The sequence below is a fragment of the Vanessa cardui genome, chromosome 23, assembly GCF_905220365.1.
Source record: "Vanessa cardui chromosome 23, ilVanCard2.1, whole genome shotgun sequence".
Lineage (NCBI taxonomy): Eukaryota > Metazoa > Arthropoda > Insecta > Lepidoptera > Nymphalidae > Vanessa > Vanessa cardui.
In genome coordinates this window covers 6,935,825-6,954,980 of record NC_061145.1, presented here as the reverse complement: position 1 = coordinate 6,954,980, position 19,156 = coordinate 6,935,825, and the positions used below count along the sequence as shown (strand labels likewise).

At 30.8% G+C, this 19,156-nt stretch overlaps 1 protein-coding gene across 1 annotated transcript in view; it reads right to left on the bottom strand.

Annotated features, from left to right (window-relative positions):
* LOC124539804 (homeobox protein BarH-like 1b) overlaps positions 1-14,799 on the bottom strand; it is a 51,239-nt gene extending 36,440 nt beyond the window's left edge. The window contains exon 1 of the mRNA XM_047117158.1: positions 14,193-14,799. Coding sequence (XP_046973114.1) covers positions 14,193-14,715 — 523 coding nt within the window. The 5' untranslated portion in view covers positions 14,716-14,799. The remainder of the gene's footprint in view (positions 1-14,192) is intronic.
* Positions 14,800-19,156: the final 4,357 nt, after the last annotated feature.

Here is a 19,156-nt window from a genome sequence, read left to right as displayed (position 1 = left end):
TTGTTAACCGTTGTAACTTTTACAATTACATCTAAAGACGAACGTCAAAGAGCGTGTAACTCCGCTCTAAACAACAAAGAGGTGACCGCATTGTGTGTCTACCCTCATTTACAGCCATCACCCGTGAAGTGTTGACACTAAGTCCCGATTTCCTACGCATTCGTCTCGCCATCTCTTAGCCTATACACCAACTTACATTTACACTCTAAATAGCCTTTAAGACAAGGGTATACAGTTCAAATTAACAAATCCCAACTCTATTTTTTCGTTGTTTTGTTTTTGACAAATCCTATTTACTAATTACATATTCCTTATTCTTATCAAGTTAAAGTTAATTTTTCTATAATTTTGTACAAATTTGTTGGATTTATGAAAAAGCACTACACGGTTTTTGCGATTAAGATAGTCTTTATGCTGTTGTAATAGAGTTGACAGTAGTACGTTTTATTTAACAATGAAGTAATAGTGTCGTATTTCGATCTTTGATAGGATTAGGAGGTTTGGTATTAAAGACTCTGGTAATTGGATTACGGCAATAAGATACAAATCTTTAGTGTTAAAGCGCGTGGGCGGTTGAGTCACATAAGTTATTATAATATTTAAAACTTATAAAGCATTTCCATGACCATTGTGATTGACTTAAATGTTATTAAAATATATAAAAACTTTTTCGTAATTTTACGTATTTTTTTTAAAGAAAGTTTAATAAACATGCAAGTTAAAATCTTCGCTGAATATTAAAATGTAGTGGAGCTGAAGTATTATTTTCTCTAATTTAACTTCACTGGCAGCTTATTAACAAAATTAAAAAATAAAATGGTATTCAAATTTCGAACTATCTCGCATTCTTGAAGGCTTAACCCGACAAAGCGCTTCTAATTCATAATGAACGGTTGCCCGAAACACGGAGCGGGTATCAAAATAAGTGAACAATAAGAAAGATGCAATAGATAGCATCGGACCCCGGGCTGCGATGAAATGGCTCAATCTCTGGAGTAGGGTACCCATAGTAGCACGAATAAAAAGAATTTGGAACTTATCGGGAGATAACAAAAAGAAAATAGATTTTAATAACGATAATCTTTTAAGGTTAATTATTCCATAATGTATACCGACATTGAATTTTGCGAATTAATCTGTCACTAAAATAAACATGTCTTCCGTATGGGATATTTTTTTATCTGTGACGGTTATGTAAAACGAATCCTTTGTGATCTGTCATTTAAAAATAAATGCAATTGCAATTAATTGCATTACAAAGAAAATAAATGCTTATTATTTTTTCCACACCTTGATTTATAACATCATTGCAATTTGACACGTTTTTGACAGCTCGCATTGAACCACCATCTTGTTTTAGGTTCTTTTTTTGAATTCACACTATTTTATTCCTGTGCAAAAGACTTCGTTTTATATTGTAACCGGTTTTCGACCACATGTTACTCCGTCGGTGGTCGCTTCAAACTAATTGTAAGGCATTAACCTGATTATTGCTGGCATGTATAATGAATAAGTACATTTTTTATAACACTAGGTGATTTTAAGCTGTTACGAGGTGTCGGGTTAGATATTATCCGTGAATAAAATTGTTTTGCATCGCTATCGGAAACTTTGATAGAGATTTATTTTTTGATACTGTAATTTATGCGATGCATTACTTTGTTTATAAGAAGAACTGAAAATAACAGTGAAGTTTATACACTTTTTTTTTTATCGCGAAGAATTATTTTGTGGATCTTTAATATAAGTACTAAGTAAATAACGTATTGGTTATAATTATAGATCTTCATTTCTTTATTAATATTATAAATGTGAAAGTAACTTTGTCTGTCTGTCTGTTGCTCTTTCACGACCAAACCGCTGAACCGATTTTGATGAAATTTGGTATGAAGCAAACTTAAACTCCAAGAAAGGACAAGGCTATTATTTGGCCTTACACATGACAACTAAGATCCAAAAAACGCGAGGGAAGCCGCGGGCGACTTCTTGTTAAACATAAACGCTGTTAATACATAACGTTTTAGTACGAGTCTCAGTTCTCGTTACGTATTTTAGCTACAAACGAATAAGCATACGTAGGGTTGTATCAAAGCAGACTAAATACGGCACATTCAATCACAACCAGCCACCGGCCTGTTTAATTACAGCCACCATTACTGCTCGCCACTGATTACCCCTGATGTAAGAGACCTTACACACGGGAAGCGTTTCATATCAAATAAGATGAACGAATAATGTGCTTCCATAGGAAATATATAACCGGTGCAAAGTTTGATGATTATTATATTTTGAATCCGTATACATCCGTTTATATTCATAGATTTTATGCGCTCTATCTTAAAGGTTTAGCCATTAATGTGGAGGCTCTATATACAAGTAAGATCATATATCTGTCCAACAGGTAGGTAGTTCTGATTTCATATATTTAGAGTGCTATATGTTCATAAATTTCGATTTCAAGTAATTTCAATAAATTTGCAAAAACTTGATAACTAATTAAAAATTAAATCAAATAATATATTAAAGACGATATATTGATTTATTTTTATTTCAAAAATATATTTTCTTAATTTTATTCTTAGCTCTTATTTATTAATTAGTACAATAACATGAATGGACAAAATTACCTAATTTCAAACAGGCATCTTTTATCTAGATTCGATTATCTTCGATTCGAATCCATCGAAAATTAATTTTCTTTCTATTTAATTTCGCTGAAAGAAAAAAACGATTTTGCGAAAAGCGCTTTAAGCGTTAAAACGCGTTCAATGTGAAGTAGCCAAACGTTGGTCGATTAGTCAACTCGGGATTAGAACAACAATGGGGTGTATTTATAGCAAGTAGCCTTTATTGTATCGAGCAAATCGACGCTTTATTGTGCCTTCGTATTGACGTTTGATATTAATAGTTCGACGAAATGAACTTCGGTGAATTTTAGGATCGTTTGATTAAGGATTTTATGTTTGAAAATACACGTACGGAGCTCTATTAACGATTACTCTGACAGTTGACAGTTGAACTGTCAATAGGAACAAAATAATTACACAGATAATACACATATACTCGAATAGAAGATAGAACAATACACTGATTAAAAAATAATGCCATAAGGTTCATTATTGCTTGTATATTTAAAATTAAAAAAATGTGTTCTAAAGTCATATATTTATAATGATCTAATAATTATTGTCCAATATTGAGGTATACATAAAGAAGTTATAAGTTAGCTTATTCCGGGATAACCAGTGTTGCTATCAGCAATTTAGAAAATCGTTACCTTTCGATCGGCGCATTTCGGTAGCGTGTACTAAAATTGAGCTATCAAGTCTCCAAATTAGGCTATAAGCCTGTCAAATATTTAAATTATACACGCGGCTTCCTCGTCTCAAATTGAATGCGGTTTGCATTATGAGAGACAACGCAATACTCATCCAAGGCGGCTGTTGTGGGTTTTCCAACAACAACCACAGGCGGCACTGTGTCGACAAACGCCCCCGTATTTTACTTATTTGTGCAACGTTTTAAACCCTGTGCAATCTGTGTCACCGTTATAAATGTCCCACCCGTTCTATGGTTCAGTATTCGAGTAGTTTTGTAATGAAAAGATTAAACGTTTTGCTTATGGACTTTGTAATATTAAATGATTTATTACATTTTAGAAATTATTGTTGTAATATACTTATCTTTTATAGTTTAAGTAATATTTTATTTTACCAAGACACTATATTCAGTTTATTATGTTCAACATATTGCGTTTGTATATTCTAAAAAGTAATAGGCCGTTTTTTGGCGGATCTCAGGCTAACATCTAAATAGCGGGCATTAAAAAAAATGATAAATATTATCAACTTAAAATAGCGCTGTGCACTTCACGCCAAAACGTGACATAGCTATGTGTTGGTACAATAATATATACTTTGGTCATCTACAGAAGCCTGCCTGATATACAAACAGTAAAATGGAACAATAAAACCTACGGTAACCTCTACGCGCATTGTTCTATATTTAAACAACACGCTATTGCCCATTTAAATTAACCAATCAGCAACTCGCTCACTCCCGCCATAATACCGTAGTTTTGTAAACATAATTCAATTAAGTGATAGGGCTCTTATCATGTGAGACGAATGCTAGCTTTTTGATATCAGCTATTAACAATGGATTAGCTTTTCATGTAACATTAAGGTAGGTAGTTTGGACTCAATTCTATTTAAGGCTAATTTCACATAGGCAATAAAAGCTTTGAAAACTCTAGTTTATATTAAAAGTAAAGTACATACTAAAAATAAGCTAGATTTAATTCTTAAAATAATATAAACATAACATAACAGTTCCATATTTAATTAATGCCCCACTCTATACTAAAACTGTCAAAAATGTAATCCAATATATTGTTGGCCATTGTTTTCTTTATATAGCATGTGCCTGCGTTATATAATTTATTATCCGTCGATTATATGACACACCATTTAAGTTATTCTCTTTAAAACTGTCGAATTGACAGGTAGCTGTCAAATATATTTTTTTACGCGCAAATGATTGAATAGAATGGTTGCGCCGAATTCAATTGAAGCAACTTTTGTCTGATTCAAAACGCACTCCTTTTATTAAAAGCCATTTTCTCAAACAATCGCGCCAATAAGAAAATAATTCGACGCTCAATCTTTGGTGCACTGAACTCAGCATTATGCCATCTGCTTTAATTCACACAAGCGAATATACCCTTTACATTCTTTTATTTAGAGCGTAGATTTGAATGTGCTAATTATGAATATAATGAAACATCGTGACCTACATCGGAATTTATATTGAATGAAAAATGGTTTGCGTGTTTTAATAATGGAAGAATAAGTCGTGACGGTGTTGAAAGAGATTCGTAATTTTTGGAAAGTGAACTTCTATAGTCCTTTGATACGTCGAGTTGACTGAAGCAATGAAACCTTTTTTTAATTAAACTCATTTTTCCATGTGTTCATCAGTATTTATATAAAATTATTTATTTTCACATGCAGCAGACGTTTTTTGTTCATTTTATCGTTATATCAGCCAGCTATTAAACATTATTAAAACTTTTTGAATAAATAATAATTATTTTATATTTCTTTCATCGATAAAACGTAATTATTTTTCAACAGGTGTTCTCAATATTTTGTTTTATTGTTGTACTTACATCTTTTATAATTCCATAAATTATAACATTGTCTATGGTTTTTATATCCGATATTATTTATGAATAATTTTCTCGATATATATTTATCCAGCACAATATACTCTTGTGAATATGTAAAAATAGTCATAGTATTCTGAAGATTGAGAAGAGTTCATATCAAATTAATTTTTATGTATGCAACGCCCCAAATGCCATAAAAACTTCACAAATGTTAACTAAAAACTAACACACCTTGTACGTAAAACTCACAAAACCGACTCTAAACGCCACTAAACGCACGTAATTACAGAAAGAGGTCGAAATTCGAAAAAATAAATCGATGGAGCATCGATTATTATCTAAATCAATATCTCCTGAATTATTAGAAAGGTGTGAAACTTAATGGTTGCTTTTTTTTTATTCTTTGGTCATTGATCTTAATGGTTCTGCCACGAGACTTACAGTCACAGATTAAAATTCAATTAAGGAATTAAAAAATCGCTTATATTGATTTTACAGATAGAAGAAGTATTTATATTTATTTAAAAAAATATGTAATTCGTTGATTGGTTTAAATAAGATTCATGTCGTATTATATTGTACTTAGTGTACTTACCTATTTATTGTCTGTAAAATACTAAGCTTATATTATTTATCTCAAATTTAATTATGAATGTTCATTGTAAAACACTGGAACCGTCGAATGTATCATATAAGATTAATGACACAGTGCTAAATATTCATCTATAAAATTGATTGTAGGTACATGATATTATAATCAAGAATATTCGTATATTTAAAAATGTTACATAGATTTATTTACGTTAATTTGACATGAACGCTTTACAGTCGACAATGTGTATTTATGTTTGTATGGTGCGTTTGGGATAACATCAGGTTTCCCACAAAGCCGCCGGTTTATTTACAAACGGCCCTATAATTCGCCCGGGTGTCCAAATGTAGGGTTATTAGTAATGAACCAACGCCGACGGTAATATCAAGTGCTACGGTCGCTGCTACACGGTGCGAACAATTTTATTTATATTCTTTGTTCTTGTTAACTATAAAACGTAAACTAAGTATTTTATTTTTAATAAGAACGATATATTTTGTCTCAATTAAAATTAAAATGTTATTTGTCGCAATAGTTTCTTCGTTTGCGTAATAACTACCTACATCAAATTAAAAAAAAAATCTTGACGTCTCTGGCTTTGCTTTAAATTTTACTTTTATTGTATTAATTGTAATATTTTTAGTACTAAATGTATTCTAATAAACGCAGATACGAAACAAATTTGAATGTATATTAATTGTTCTTGTAATACCCAAGACGTTAAATAGGTGTTTTTAATTTGTTACGTACTTGTAATATCGATGTTTTATTGCTTTGTTTGTTAATTAAGAGTGAGACTAACACTAATTACAGACTGGAGCGACATAATATCATAAAAATGTAATTTGCAATGTATCGATAATGTCAGGGACTTTACCTCGAGATTTCAAAAGCAAATAAATAAAAAAAATTAGTAAGTATCTAAGTATACTAAATTAATTAGGGTAATCAACTGTATCTCATTTCGTTGCGTAATTATTATTACTCTGATATATATTTTACAATATTTTCTTATTGCTAATATTTAAAAGGTTGTAAGGAACCCGTCATTTTCATATTGGCAGGATATTATTATATTGCGGGAAATTGAAAGATAAAAAGCGTTATTTCTTTTAAAAGTGCGCACCGTTATTTATTGAACGAGCTATGTCATCACGTTACCACAGATGTACAAAAGATATCAACTGATGAAGGTGTATCCGAATAATATAATTAAATTAATCGAAATGCACCTGCCTCGCTCTAATCTTATAGGAGGAAGGGAGGTAGATGTAAACACCTTGCATGCCTTTGGGCTTCGAGGATTTGTACAAATTATGGTGAACAATAGAACATTTTGTTTCGTTTTTTTAATATTTTGTTTTATTTAGCATAAATTAATATTATCTTATGCGCATGCGCCGACACCATTGTAATAATATTTCATAATAAAAGTTCATTGATTTTTTTCAACCTTACAACGCGAAATAAGTCAGGTACTAGAAATACAGTTACTGTACCTATAAAAACTCCTTTAGATTTTTCATTCAGTTACAGCTATATAAAACCTTATTTTTTACAATGTAAAATGATTATAATACATTTATTTTATTATAAATAATTATTTCCTGAACACCCTATCGTTTTTCAATTAAATAAAACTATTCACAATCAATTAGTCAGCGAATTCTAAACGTATTATTGGCTAAAAGCACCCTGTACGCTTTATAATGGCGGGAGCGGCTTTTTGCTGCCTTTTTTTATTTTTTTTCATAATAGGGGTAATACAAACGTGCCGGTTCTGACACCTTTGGACCCCACAGGAGGTTGTATAGCACAATTTGTGGGGGTAATAAAATATAATAATCCCAAGTGGGCCCGCGCTTGACGACCATAGACAAAATGAGTTATAATGTGTTTTCTGGGCGCTTCAATGCTGTGGGGGAAATTACGAAGAGTTATTACCAACCAATGATTCTATGTAAAGAGAATCATTTTATATTTTATTAAAAATATATATATTTTTTTCTAACATTGAAAATATCTATAAGTACAAGTTATAACTCTACATACTACGTATTTGTAATATATAACTGTCTCTTTCCAACTATCAGCTGTCTCATTTATAATGTCTACCATAACTGAAGATGGTGAGAACTCGAATCCGAAGACCAGACAAGTAGTATACAATGTTTGTCGTATTGTATTAAACTTAGAAAAATGCAAAATGACACTTGCATTAATTTGCTTGTCTAACGAACTACGACAGTTAGGAACCTCTATTAACGTAAGGAGATTTGATTATCTCCACTATGAATCATTCGATACACCCAAATGTCCTTACGATGTTTCTTCGTTGTCAAACTTACGACTAATTATTATTAAAACAAATAAATAATAAACAGCGCTCTTAGTGCAAGAGCAAAAGGGATTAACTCTTGTTACTATATTAAAAATATATTATAGAATATTTTAATGCGAATGAATAATTTGCTACATATACATACATAAATACTAGGTTTGTATAACACGTTTCCGTTTATGTATATTTTAATTGGTTATTTTCCTATATCGTTTTTAAAACTAGCTTAAGTAACATTAGAAAAATAGTTAGATTCTAAGCAAATAGCTGAATTATTACGAGTCATCACAGTGATTGCATCGTAACTATGCCTAATGTTTATCTGGATGGTGACATAAATGCGCATACCGTCCTTGGTTTAAATGAGAGTGACATACAATTGTGTAACGCAACTTTATACCAGTGATTTTACTATTTTGTATATGTTATGCGCTATGCTTTTCGTATTCGAAATTCAAAAGTGCTTTTATTGGTTGTAGTTTATACCTATAAGTGACATTTTTTTTATTTGTAGAATGTTTTGTTCCGTTCTTTTTTTTTTAATTTAAATACTCTTGAGAAATTTTTGCCCAATATTTCTAAATAGGTATTTATTGTTTTTGTTATTCAATAAAAATTAATTAAAGAATTAAAATTACGGTACTTAACCTACCTATGTAATAACAAAGTATTCATATTAGTTATAATTAGGTATTTATACTGTATATTTTCTAATAGTTTTAATAAGTACCTATGAAGGCACTAAACGTATATCTACTTAAAAAAATGTAACATATCACGATCATTTCATATAAAAATATAGTATAGATAGATACATATAATAATGTATGCATAATGATATAGATATCAACAATAATATCTAATGCCGCCAGAGGGATGTTAAAAAAATATTATTTCCGTTGAACGAGATGACTTCCTCAATCAAGCCGCCAATGACAAATTACTCAGTCAGTTCGCCGTTTAATATGTTAATCTTGTAACATATGGAGCATAGACAATTCCCGCCTTTCCTTTTGACGTCTGTTCGAATTTAGAACGATTGTTAATGGTGATGTCTTCTTTTGTGCCAGTAACAATGGATTTTTTGCAACGTCCGTGTAAATTACGCTTATAATATAGTCGCTTTTTTTGTATAATATTGAATGCAACTTTTGGGCTCTTTAAAAGCTCATTGATTTGCTCTGTTGAATGATTAAGTGGTTTTGTAATGTTATTAATTAATATACTGCGATATTAAAAATAATATTAAAGAAAATTGTAAGCTGTACGAATCATTGTTTTGTTTTAATATAGGTATCTACTTTTAGTGTTTAATTCAAATATAAAAAATTGAACACAACTGTTTACAATATTTATTATATTACAAAAATGTAAATAAAATATTTATGAAATTTGATAAATCAGATAGAATTAATTCATGAAATTCTAAAACAAATTCGCATTCTCGACAACATAATAAACAGAATGACTGCCAAAATCATCGTTGACAATTAAAAAAAAAAAAACACGCACAGATAATAACAGAGCGCCTCGGCAGATGCATTCAGCCATGTTTCAATTACAAACGCCGCTCTGTAATCATGATATAATCGTCTATACCGAAGTTAATATTACCAATGTTAACATACCTCGATAACCAATAAGTATTATCGTGGTACCTAATCATCCATTGATTCTTTACAATAGCAACACTGTCATTGAAAGGTTTTTATGTGCTGTTCTTATTTCGAAATTCTATTGTTTTAATTTAACATTTGCATTTTATAGTTTGGGGGTTTGCGTTACATAGGTACCTATATAATAGGTGTTGAATGCGTTTGTGATTTGCAAATTTATATTTGAAAATAAGTTTATGTAAAGAGAAATAACTTCTTGGGTATATGAAGTAAGATATCTTTATATAAAGGAAGTACTTAAATGAAATATAAAATATCCCATTTATTTCTAAATAAAAAAAAACAACAGTTTAACAAAACTGCTGTTTTTTTACTTACTTAGCAACAGCTACGCTTATATACCGTAAGACTTCACAGAAATAATACATGCTTCAATTTCCACGTATACAAATCCTTTATATGTATTCTATTAATATATCCTATTTAAAATTACAATTTTTCTACTCAGTTCTAACTTTTTCAAAAGATTTACTCATGACTCAACGACTTCGGATATTCACATGACAATATATACAAATTTCAGAGGTTAAATAAAATAATTTTTCTGTGACATAGCTCCGTAAAGCTAAATCAATAAAACACTTCTGCAGAATGGTATAATATATTATTAAAACCACCACATTAGGCTGTGCATAGTCTGAAAGTAAATAAGGGACGTGAAAGCTTTAAATTTAATTCAACCGTGTAACGTGACAATTTCAAAAGGGCTTTTAGAACTTATTTAAATAAATAATATTAAATTCATTTTCAATCAGATATTTAACAAAATAGTATTACATGGATATTTAAAACTGTAGACAAAAACGAACCGCGCCACAAATCAGCAAAATTTTATTGGTTTTATTAAAAAAGAGTTAGTTATTTAATTTAAATAGTATATAAAAGAGCAATGTACCATTTATCGGAAATAACGATTTCATATGCTAAATTAGTTAATTATAGTAAATAAAACCTATACTACATACATAAAAACTATGAATTAGAGCTAGAGAGATCAATAGATGATACCTATTTAAATAAAAATAGTAAGAACAATAGGTAAATTGTAAATGTTAAAAGTATTTGTCTATTAGTACACCGCGTATAATTACAATAGTAAATATATGAATAACCGTAGTTATAGGTATTACTTATTTTTAGAAACAGTGACAAATTCAGTAAATACTTCAACCAAGAAAAATTTAGCTGGAACAATATAATTTTCGGATTTCGCAGTTTTTAAGTGAATTCCATTTATACTTAGTCAATACTTAATAAATATATACTAAAACATACGTCAAAAATAACAAACTGGCAAATAAGTCTTGCGGCTATATTTTTATTCCGATTATATGAATATTTCCCACATACAACATTTTGGAATTAGTTTTTATTGATTTTAATTTGAGATATAACTTAAATTGAATAAAGTTAATAAATAATTGATCTGTAATTTTAAATGGCGAAAAATATATCCTGAAGTTCCGATTCTTCTTGGAACATTTCAGGTTTATAATTAATTTAATCTCATATAATAAACTAAATGTGGTTCAGAGTACTTGCATAAAATTGATTGTGATTTCCTTTACTTGCAAAATTAATTAATTATGATATTATCTGCAAAAATATTCGGTTAACGGTACACAATGTTAGATTCATTAATAGAAATATTATTATAATTCTTGTTCAATTAAACACAATTATTGAAAAGTAATCAATAATTCAATTGCATAATATTTATACAATAACAAACGTATACAACAATAAATTAAATTAGTGGAATGATTGTATGACATTCAAATGTTTGCCCTTCAAACATAATATAATATTTCTTTTATAATTTACAGTTATAATATATAAATGACAAAAAAGATAGATATCACAATCACACTTACGTTGATTGACGAATATTATACGAAGCTTTCGATAAGTAATCAAATTCATATTACTGTTGTGAGTAAACAATAAATTGGGCTCACTTACTGGTAACGATTTTCTAAACATAAATTGGGTACATTAATGGCCGAAAATAGTATTGAGCTCAATTACTGATTTTCCCATCTCTATATTAAATATGCTTGAAACAAGCATGCCTTTGCATTTAATATCCAAATAAAGTTTTAAAAATGTGTAATATTTAGTAGTATATCATGTAACTGAAATGTTAATTGTGTCTGCAAATATACATTGGTTGGATAGACTTAGCTTAAAATTGAGTTTGTAATATTTAATTAGTGATAATGTTTATAAGAATTATAAGCTCACTTTTATCGATTTTCCCGTCACAATGAGAATGCAAAGCTATTTACAAGCAATGTTACAGTCGTTGGATGTCTAATTTTTCTTTTTATGCTTAAGTTTAGATTGTAATTATTATGTCAAAAATAATAAGGTACATGTAAACAAAAATTATTATGCTATATTTAAATTACTGTAATTTTTGGGTAGGTGCATAATAATAGACAATTTAACATATTACTCTAGTATTGTATAATATTTATTATTATATATACATTTATATTTGATTTGTGAATGGTAATAATTGTTAATTATTAGTTATGTTAATACGAAATAGTTTAAATTATAAATTTGTTTTCAGCAAAGTAAGAATTTTGATACTGAATTTAGTAAATTAGTATCAAGCATTTTAGACTCTATGGCTCTAATTAGATACACATAATATATAAACAGATAACATATCTCGAACGATATTTTTTGGTAATGTGCAAGTAAGGAGAGAGATTTTATTTATACCAATGTATATTTCAAATCAGAAAATAGAATGAAGGAACTAAAAAAATATATTAAGAAGCTTCTAACTTTTCTTACATTATGTATATTTCATATTTGATATATTTTGTAGAGTATTGAATATTAAAAATAATTTTGTTTTTTATAGATACATGATATAGACCAGATAAGAAATTTAATGGAACCGAGAAATTAGATAAACTTTTGCGTAAAAACTAAGTGTCTAAACTAGTATTTTCTATCTTATATTTAGTTTTCTTAATTAGGTTTCTGTAAAAGAGATTGTTGAGAAGCGATTTGTGTTAAAGTTAAAGGTGCTCGATTACACTTTTTTAATTGTTTATCCCTTACAATGACGACTTGCCTGTGTGCAACTGTGTTTACCATAAAATAGACATAGAATAATATTATACCTAATCCATAGTCTGTCTTTTGTCTCCCTTCCTCGCCCAAGCTACTGAACCGATTTAAATGAAATTAGGAACACAAATAGTCTGGAACCTGAGACTAGATATATTAAAAAGAAGTCTATTTCTTTTTAATTGGAAAAAAAGTGTTTAAACAAAGAGGTCTTATACATCAATGCAATATTTAAATTTAATTTTTAAATATATTCATATTTTCTATGCGAGCAAAACCGCGGGTAACAGCTAGTAGTCTACATAGTCTGGTTTAACCGAATGTAGTTTCATATTTGTGACAGCAATAGAAAGGCATTACGTCGGTCATGTCCGATTTCCTCACGATGTTTTCCTTCACGTCGAGCACGAGATGAATTATAATTACAAATTAAGCACGAGAAAACTCTGTAATACGATTTTACTATTCCTTTTTCATTTTACAATGGTTAATCTATTGGGTTACCTTATGCTTTATTCAAAACCGTCTAATGATAAAGGGTCTTACAATGGACACTAATATTAACCTTAATGTGACTTTTATAGATTTACGAATAAGTTATGTACCATGTGGTACCATATAGAGCGTTTGTATAGAAAGAAAGCAAATTTGAATATTTTGAAAAACATAAAATAGGTACATACTAACTGTGTCCAAATATACTTTGAAAAAATTTTCAACGATGAAATTATTTTATGCATGTAAAGGTACCTTACTTAATCTATTTATTTTTATACACACTAAATATTAATTTTATACACAGATACACATTTTTTTTATTTAATCCAAAAAACCTTCCAAGGCATAAATGATAGAGATTTTTCTGATAACGAAAAATGACAGATGAAGAATATGTCAAGCTATTCTAATAAGAAAATTCATCCCTCATCTAAGTCATAGCTAAAATAATATTTATATAATTATTTTATAGATTCAAATGTAAATTAGTTAAAGGTAAGTTTTAGAATGCTTGACGGGAATTACGATTTAATACTATATACTTTTCCGCTATTAATTCTTATGATTTAATTTGTCAGTCAATGACAGTGTTTTATATGTGTGTGTTAATATTTTCGATATCTATCGATATATCATTTATTACGTGCGTTATAATTATATTATATAAATATATTCATACTTAGCGTATGAAACTAATATGATCATCATATAAAAAAAAATCTGTCTATGATATAACATTCGAAATATTATATTTCTGAGGTTTCGACGTGAGTCGTTTAAAAATATTTTGGATAGAATTAGAAACAAGATGACACAAGTACTTACCTCCATTGTCAGGATTATTCGCTTCAAAAGTTTTGCTGGTCATATGAAACAGGGCGTCCAGAGGCGTGTGAGGAGCGTTGGAGCCGGCTTGCGACGCGCGTCTCGGCTCCGAACAGCAATCGGAAGCTGACGACGATCTCTCTGACGCTGAGTCACAGCACTCCGCCGGCGCCATTTCCCTCGGCCTCAGCAGCCCGAGAGCTGCTAGTCTCCAACGTTCGCCATCCAGCAGTGCCGCACCGGCTAAGCGCTGTAACCGCTGCAATCGCTCAAACCCTGAAGCATCCCATGGACGCACTATACGCGGCGGCGTTCGCGGACTATGCGACAAAATGTCCAGTATAGAGAAACTCTTCACGCCTTCCCCGCGACGCTCCTCGACCGGCTCCGAAGCCATCTTCAATCGTTTTAGCGGCCTGAAGTAATCTTGTGGCGACGGCGACCGCGACGGCGCCGGTGACGGCCGCCCAACACTGATATCGTCCTCGGAACAGCTGTGCCCGGACATAGACTCCTCCTCCATAGTTCAATTCACATCCATCACACGATCACAGTAAGTATCGGAGGCTGTTTATCTCACAACAACACGAGATACGGCTGACGGTTCGACGCGCATCGGTCAACTGACGTGGCGTGTGACAGCCCTGGCCCGGGCGGCGGTGGCGGGCGTGGCGTGATTGGTATCGACCAATGGCGGGCCGTCGTTCCGTTGCTGCCGATCAGCAATTGGTCGGAGGATGTGGTTTAAGCGAGCGGGGCTTTCACACTCGGCTCTCCAATAAAACTTTTTAATCGGGCCCCGGATTGGGGGGCGAGATTCATAGTGTGATTAATTTAGCTCGGCGCGGGGACAGGGGGAGGTGGGGGTGAGCGGTCTCCGTTTAATTATCGGGATGAAGACGCGACTCTAACTACGGCTCTACATTATTTAGCGTCGATGGGACTGACGTTTGTCACTTAGAAATTGCTACTTTACTTCATTTATAGTTCATCGGTTAATTGCCTTAATTTAACACAGTAGCTTTTAAGCGTCTGTCGGACGGCTATTAAAGATATTTACTACTGTCCGTGAAGTGGACATTGTGGATAGACTATCGGAAGCAATTAATTATTTTAATTACGTTGATGTTTATGAAGTTTAAATTTTTATGAATATAAAAAATAGATAAAATATTCTTTATTAAGTTAATAATAAAATGCATTTTAATTGGACGATTCGTTTATCACATTTAACAATGTGCGATGTTAATATTTATTTTTTTCATACATACATATATAAGTACTTAGGTATAGACTTAGCAACACTAATAAATAAGTCTTGTTACTGAAACAAATCGTATTCAACTTTTATACCAATGGTTACTTATTTTCACAAGTCGTTTGAATTCTATATAGGTACTTACGTAGTTCGCAAAAGACTATCATACACAGTTCCTTCATGAAAATTACAGCGATCTTGGCACTACAGGTGCTAATGAGGATCAAATTTTATTTATATTTTCTTAAAATATTTTAACGTCAAATGTAAACATAATAATAAGTCTAAAAATTTAAGCAGTTATTGGCAAGTCACTGGCCCCTAAGATACGGGGTACAGAGCCTATTTAATGTTTGTATCATGTATCATAATACAACAATAACTGCCTGTAAATTTCTCACATCTGTGCTAAAGCCTCTCTTCCCATTTTTGGGAGAAGGTTTGGAACATATTCCACCACGCTGTTCCAATGCGGCTTGGTGGAATATACATGTGGCAGAATTTCTATGAAATTAGACACATGCAGGTTTCCTCACGATGTTTTCCTTCAACTAATAGCATGAGATGAATTATAAACAATTAAGTTATGTATCATAATATAAAATTTGATTCATATATCATAATAAAATATTTATATTTGTTGTATTATTTACGATCTTTAAAATAAATCGCCTTAGATTTAAAAATATAGGTAAGTATATATCTATTCAAAACAAATCAGTAGGTAGTGAAGATTTTTCCTTTGTTCATCAAGCTTTTTTTTAATAGCTATTAACATGTTTTTTTGTAAAGAAAATTGGAAATAAATTAAGAATAATTTAATATTTGAAATTACATATATCCTTCAAAAACATTATCTACTTTAATATAAATTTTGGATAAAATCGTTTACCATTGATAATATTTAGTTATAATTAAGGTACAGTACAGTCAGAGTAAGAAAACCTTCGTCAGTTTTCTAATTCACTTCTTTATCAAGTCTTAAACTCTTAGTACCTTTTGAATCTAAACATCAAATCATTGCAACGCAATTTGTCATTCTCGATAAAGCAGATTATCTATCATACTGAGCACAGGAGAAGAGATTTTAAGGTAACGACGTTTTCTTACCCTGACTTTACATAGGTATGTACGTACTTAGAAGATAAAAGAACTTTGTATACAATACGGTAATGTTCAAAGTAAACATTTAATGACAATTTGTTTTGACGTTTGAAGTGACGTTCGGCGCGGCCATCTTGTATTCCGTTATTTACTTTCGGTCCAACTTCACGGTTAGTGGTTTTTAGGGTGAGTGAGCGTGGAAATGTAATCTAATTTGACATTCAGTTGTTTTGGGCCGTTCCTTATTATATGTTTGTAAAGAACCAGTGAACGATCATTTGTTTTTTATCTGTTATGTTTGTTGGCGTTCATTTTTTTGCTGAATTATTCATGTAGTAAAATAAGTTATGTTGGTTCAGGGAATATGTTTTTAAATCCTCTTATTGTTATTATATTAAAAGTAGGTACCTAGTTAGGCATCCTATCTGTATACGTATACTAAGTAATTGTAACGGTGATTTGTTATTTCACTCTATTTTCAAATATAGAATATGAATCTTAAGTTTAAAATAAACAATACTTTATTATTTATTTTAAAGTTTATCCTCAGCCTGGTTCGATTAGTTTAAACCTACTTTGTGTCTTCATAAAAAATAAACATTTCAGTTATAGGTATTGTAATATTTCAAAATATGTCTACTTGGTTTTTCAGAGGGTAGTTAGAACGACGTCTTCTATGAACGATATTCAAATTAGATGTCACCAAGATAGAGCAATCAACTAAACTTAGTTTAGATGTACGTATAATCTATTCCAATCGCAGAAGGAATAAAGATAAACAGGCCATAGATTTACGTAGGTATCTTATGGGATTTTCTCAGCTACATTATTCATTACTAACGTACCATTTCTTGAATAATGCCTTTATAATTCAAGACTATTTCATTTAACTATATACTTACTTACCTACACTTCATTCTCACTTCCAAAACTTATATAACTTTCAACTTTGAAAACAACAATTTATTGATAATCCGCAATGAATATTATAGATTTAAGCTCTCATTAAGTACATCAATTCAATATTTAAGATGGAATAGAGTATACAGCAAATTTTTCCTTTCATTTTTTTTACATTTAAACTAAAAAAATTGATACCATTTCCCAGTATAAACAATAAAATTATTTAAAAAAATAAATAAAGACATCGTATCTCTATTGTTTAAATAGAATAAATTACCAATATCTATGGAAACCATCCGATCGGAACATCTATTACGTTAAAAAATCAATTGCTCTTGGTTATTAGCGAGTTGATAGTCCGTGTTACTGGGGTATTTTTTTGTTCTATTACCGGAACAGACGCCATATTGTACGATTTACAAACCCATCATTGGCCAATCATGTCTATTTCCGGTTCAGTCGTGCATTAATATAATTGTTACTTATGGAAAAATTGTTTCTATCTTTGACACTGAGAAATTAGAGCTATTATAAATGAATTATTATTATCTTTATTATCCAGGAAGTGTTTCATATTTTTTATGGCAAAGAAGTGATAGAAAACTTAATATGCTATTTTACATAGCATCTACTACCTATATAATTATTATTTGTGGAAATATCTATGTTAATGTTTTAACACTTATTTATTACATTGTTGTTTTTTATTTATTAAATGTCCGAATGCCATATGCCATGCTAGATCCTACATCTACGACTTTATTGCATTTTTATTGTTTCAAGGTACGTATGTATTAGGTATTGAGGTAGGGGCCTACAATCTTGGACTACTATATTAGTAACAAAAACGTCGGAGCTAACATATATTAGAGAAATAAAATCAATTAAACTTTAAAAAAAAAATATATTTCCCCTTTTTGTCAATGCCTGTTAGGTATGATCATTACTGCTATGTATTTATTAAAAAAAAAGTGATTTACGATCCAGTAATATCTATGTAGCTATGGCAATTTGACATTGGTATCTTCCCCTTTTCTTGGTGGTAGGGTTTTGTGCAAGCCCGCCTGGGTAGGTACCACCCACTCATCAGATATTCCACCGCTAAACAACAATACGCAGTATTGTTGTGTTACAGTTTGAAGGTTGAGTGAGCCAGTGTAACTACAGGCACAAGAGACATAGCATCTTTGTTCCCAAGGTTGGTGGCGCATTGACAATGTAAGGAATAGTTAATATTTCTTTCAGCGTCATTGTCTATGGATGATGGTGACCACTTACCATCAGGTGGCCCATATGCTCGTCCGCCAACCTATTCCATAAAAAAAACCGAAGAACGTATAGTAAGTATAATCAACGTAAACCATGAAATCATTATATTATTTTTTATCGACAACATACAAACGTAACTTTTGTCAACTGATTTTATAATTATTTGTATTTGCGTATGTCGTCAAAATATATATAAGTACATGTTAAATTGATAAGACGGTTTTGCATATGCCATAAATGTAACGCTGGCTTTTAGTGGGTATTTTAATCTGGCGCTCGGCCAGAAGTACCACTTACGGGCTCACAATGGAAGGAATATACAGATGTATTTGCCAGCGAGAAAAAAATCATTAATGCTGGTCCGCGTGGGTAGTGTAGGTACTATCATATCATCATTTGTTCTGCGATTAAACTTCAATAGGTACTTTGA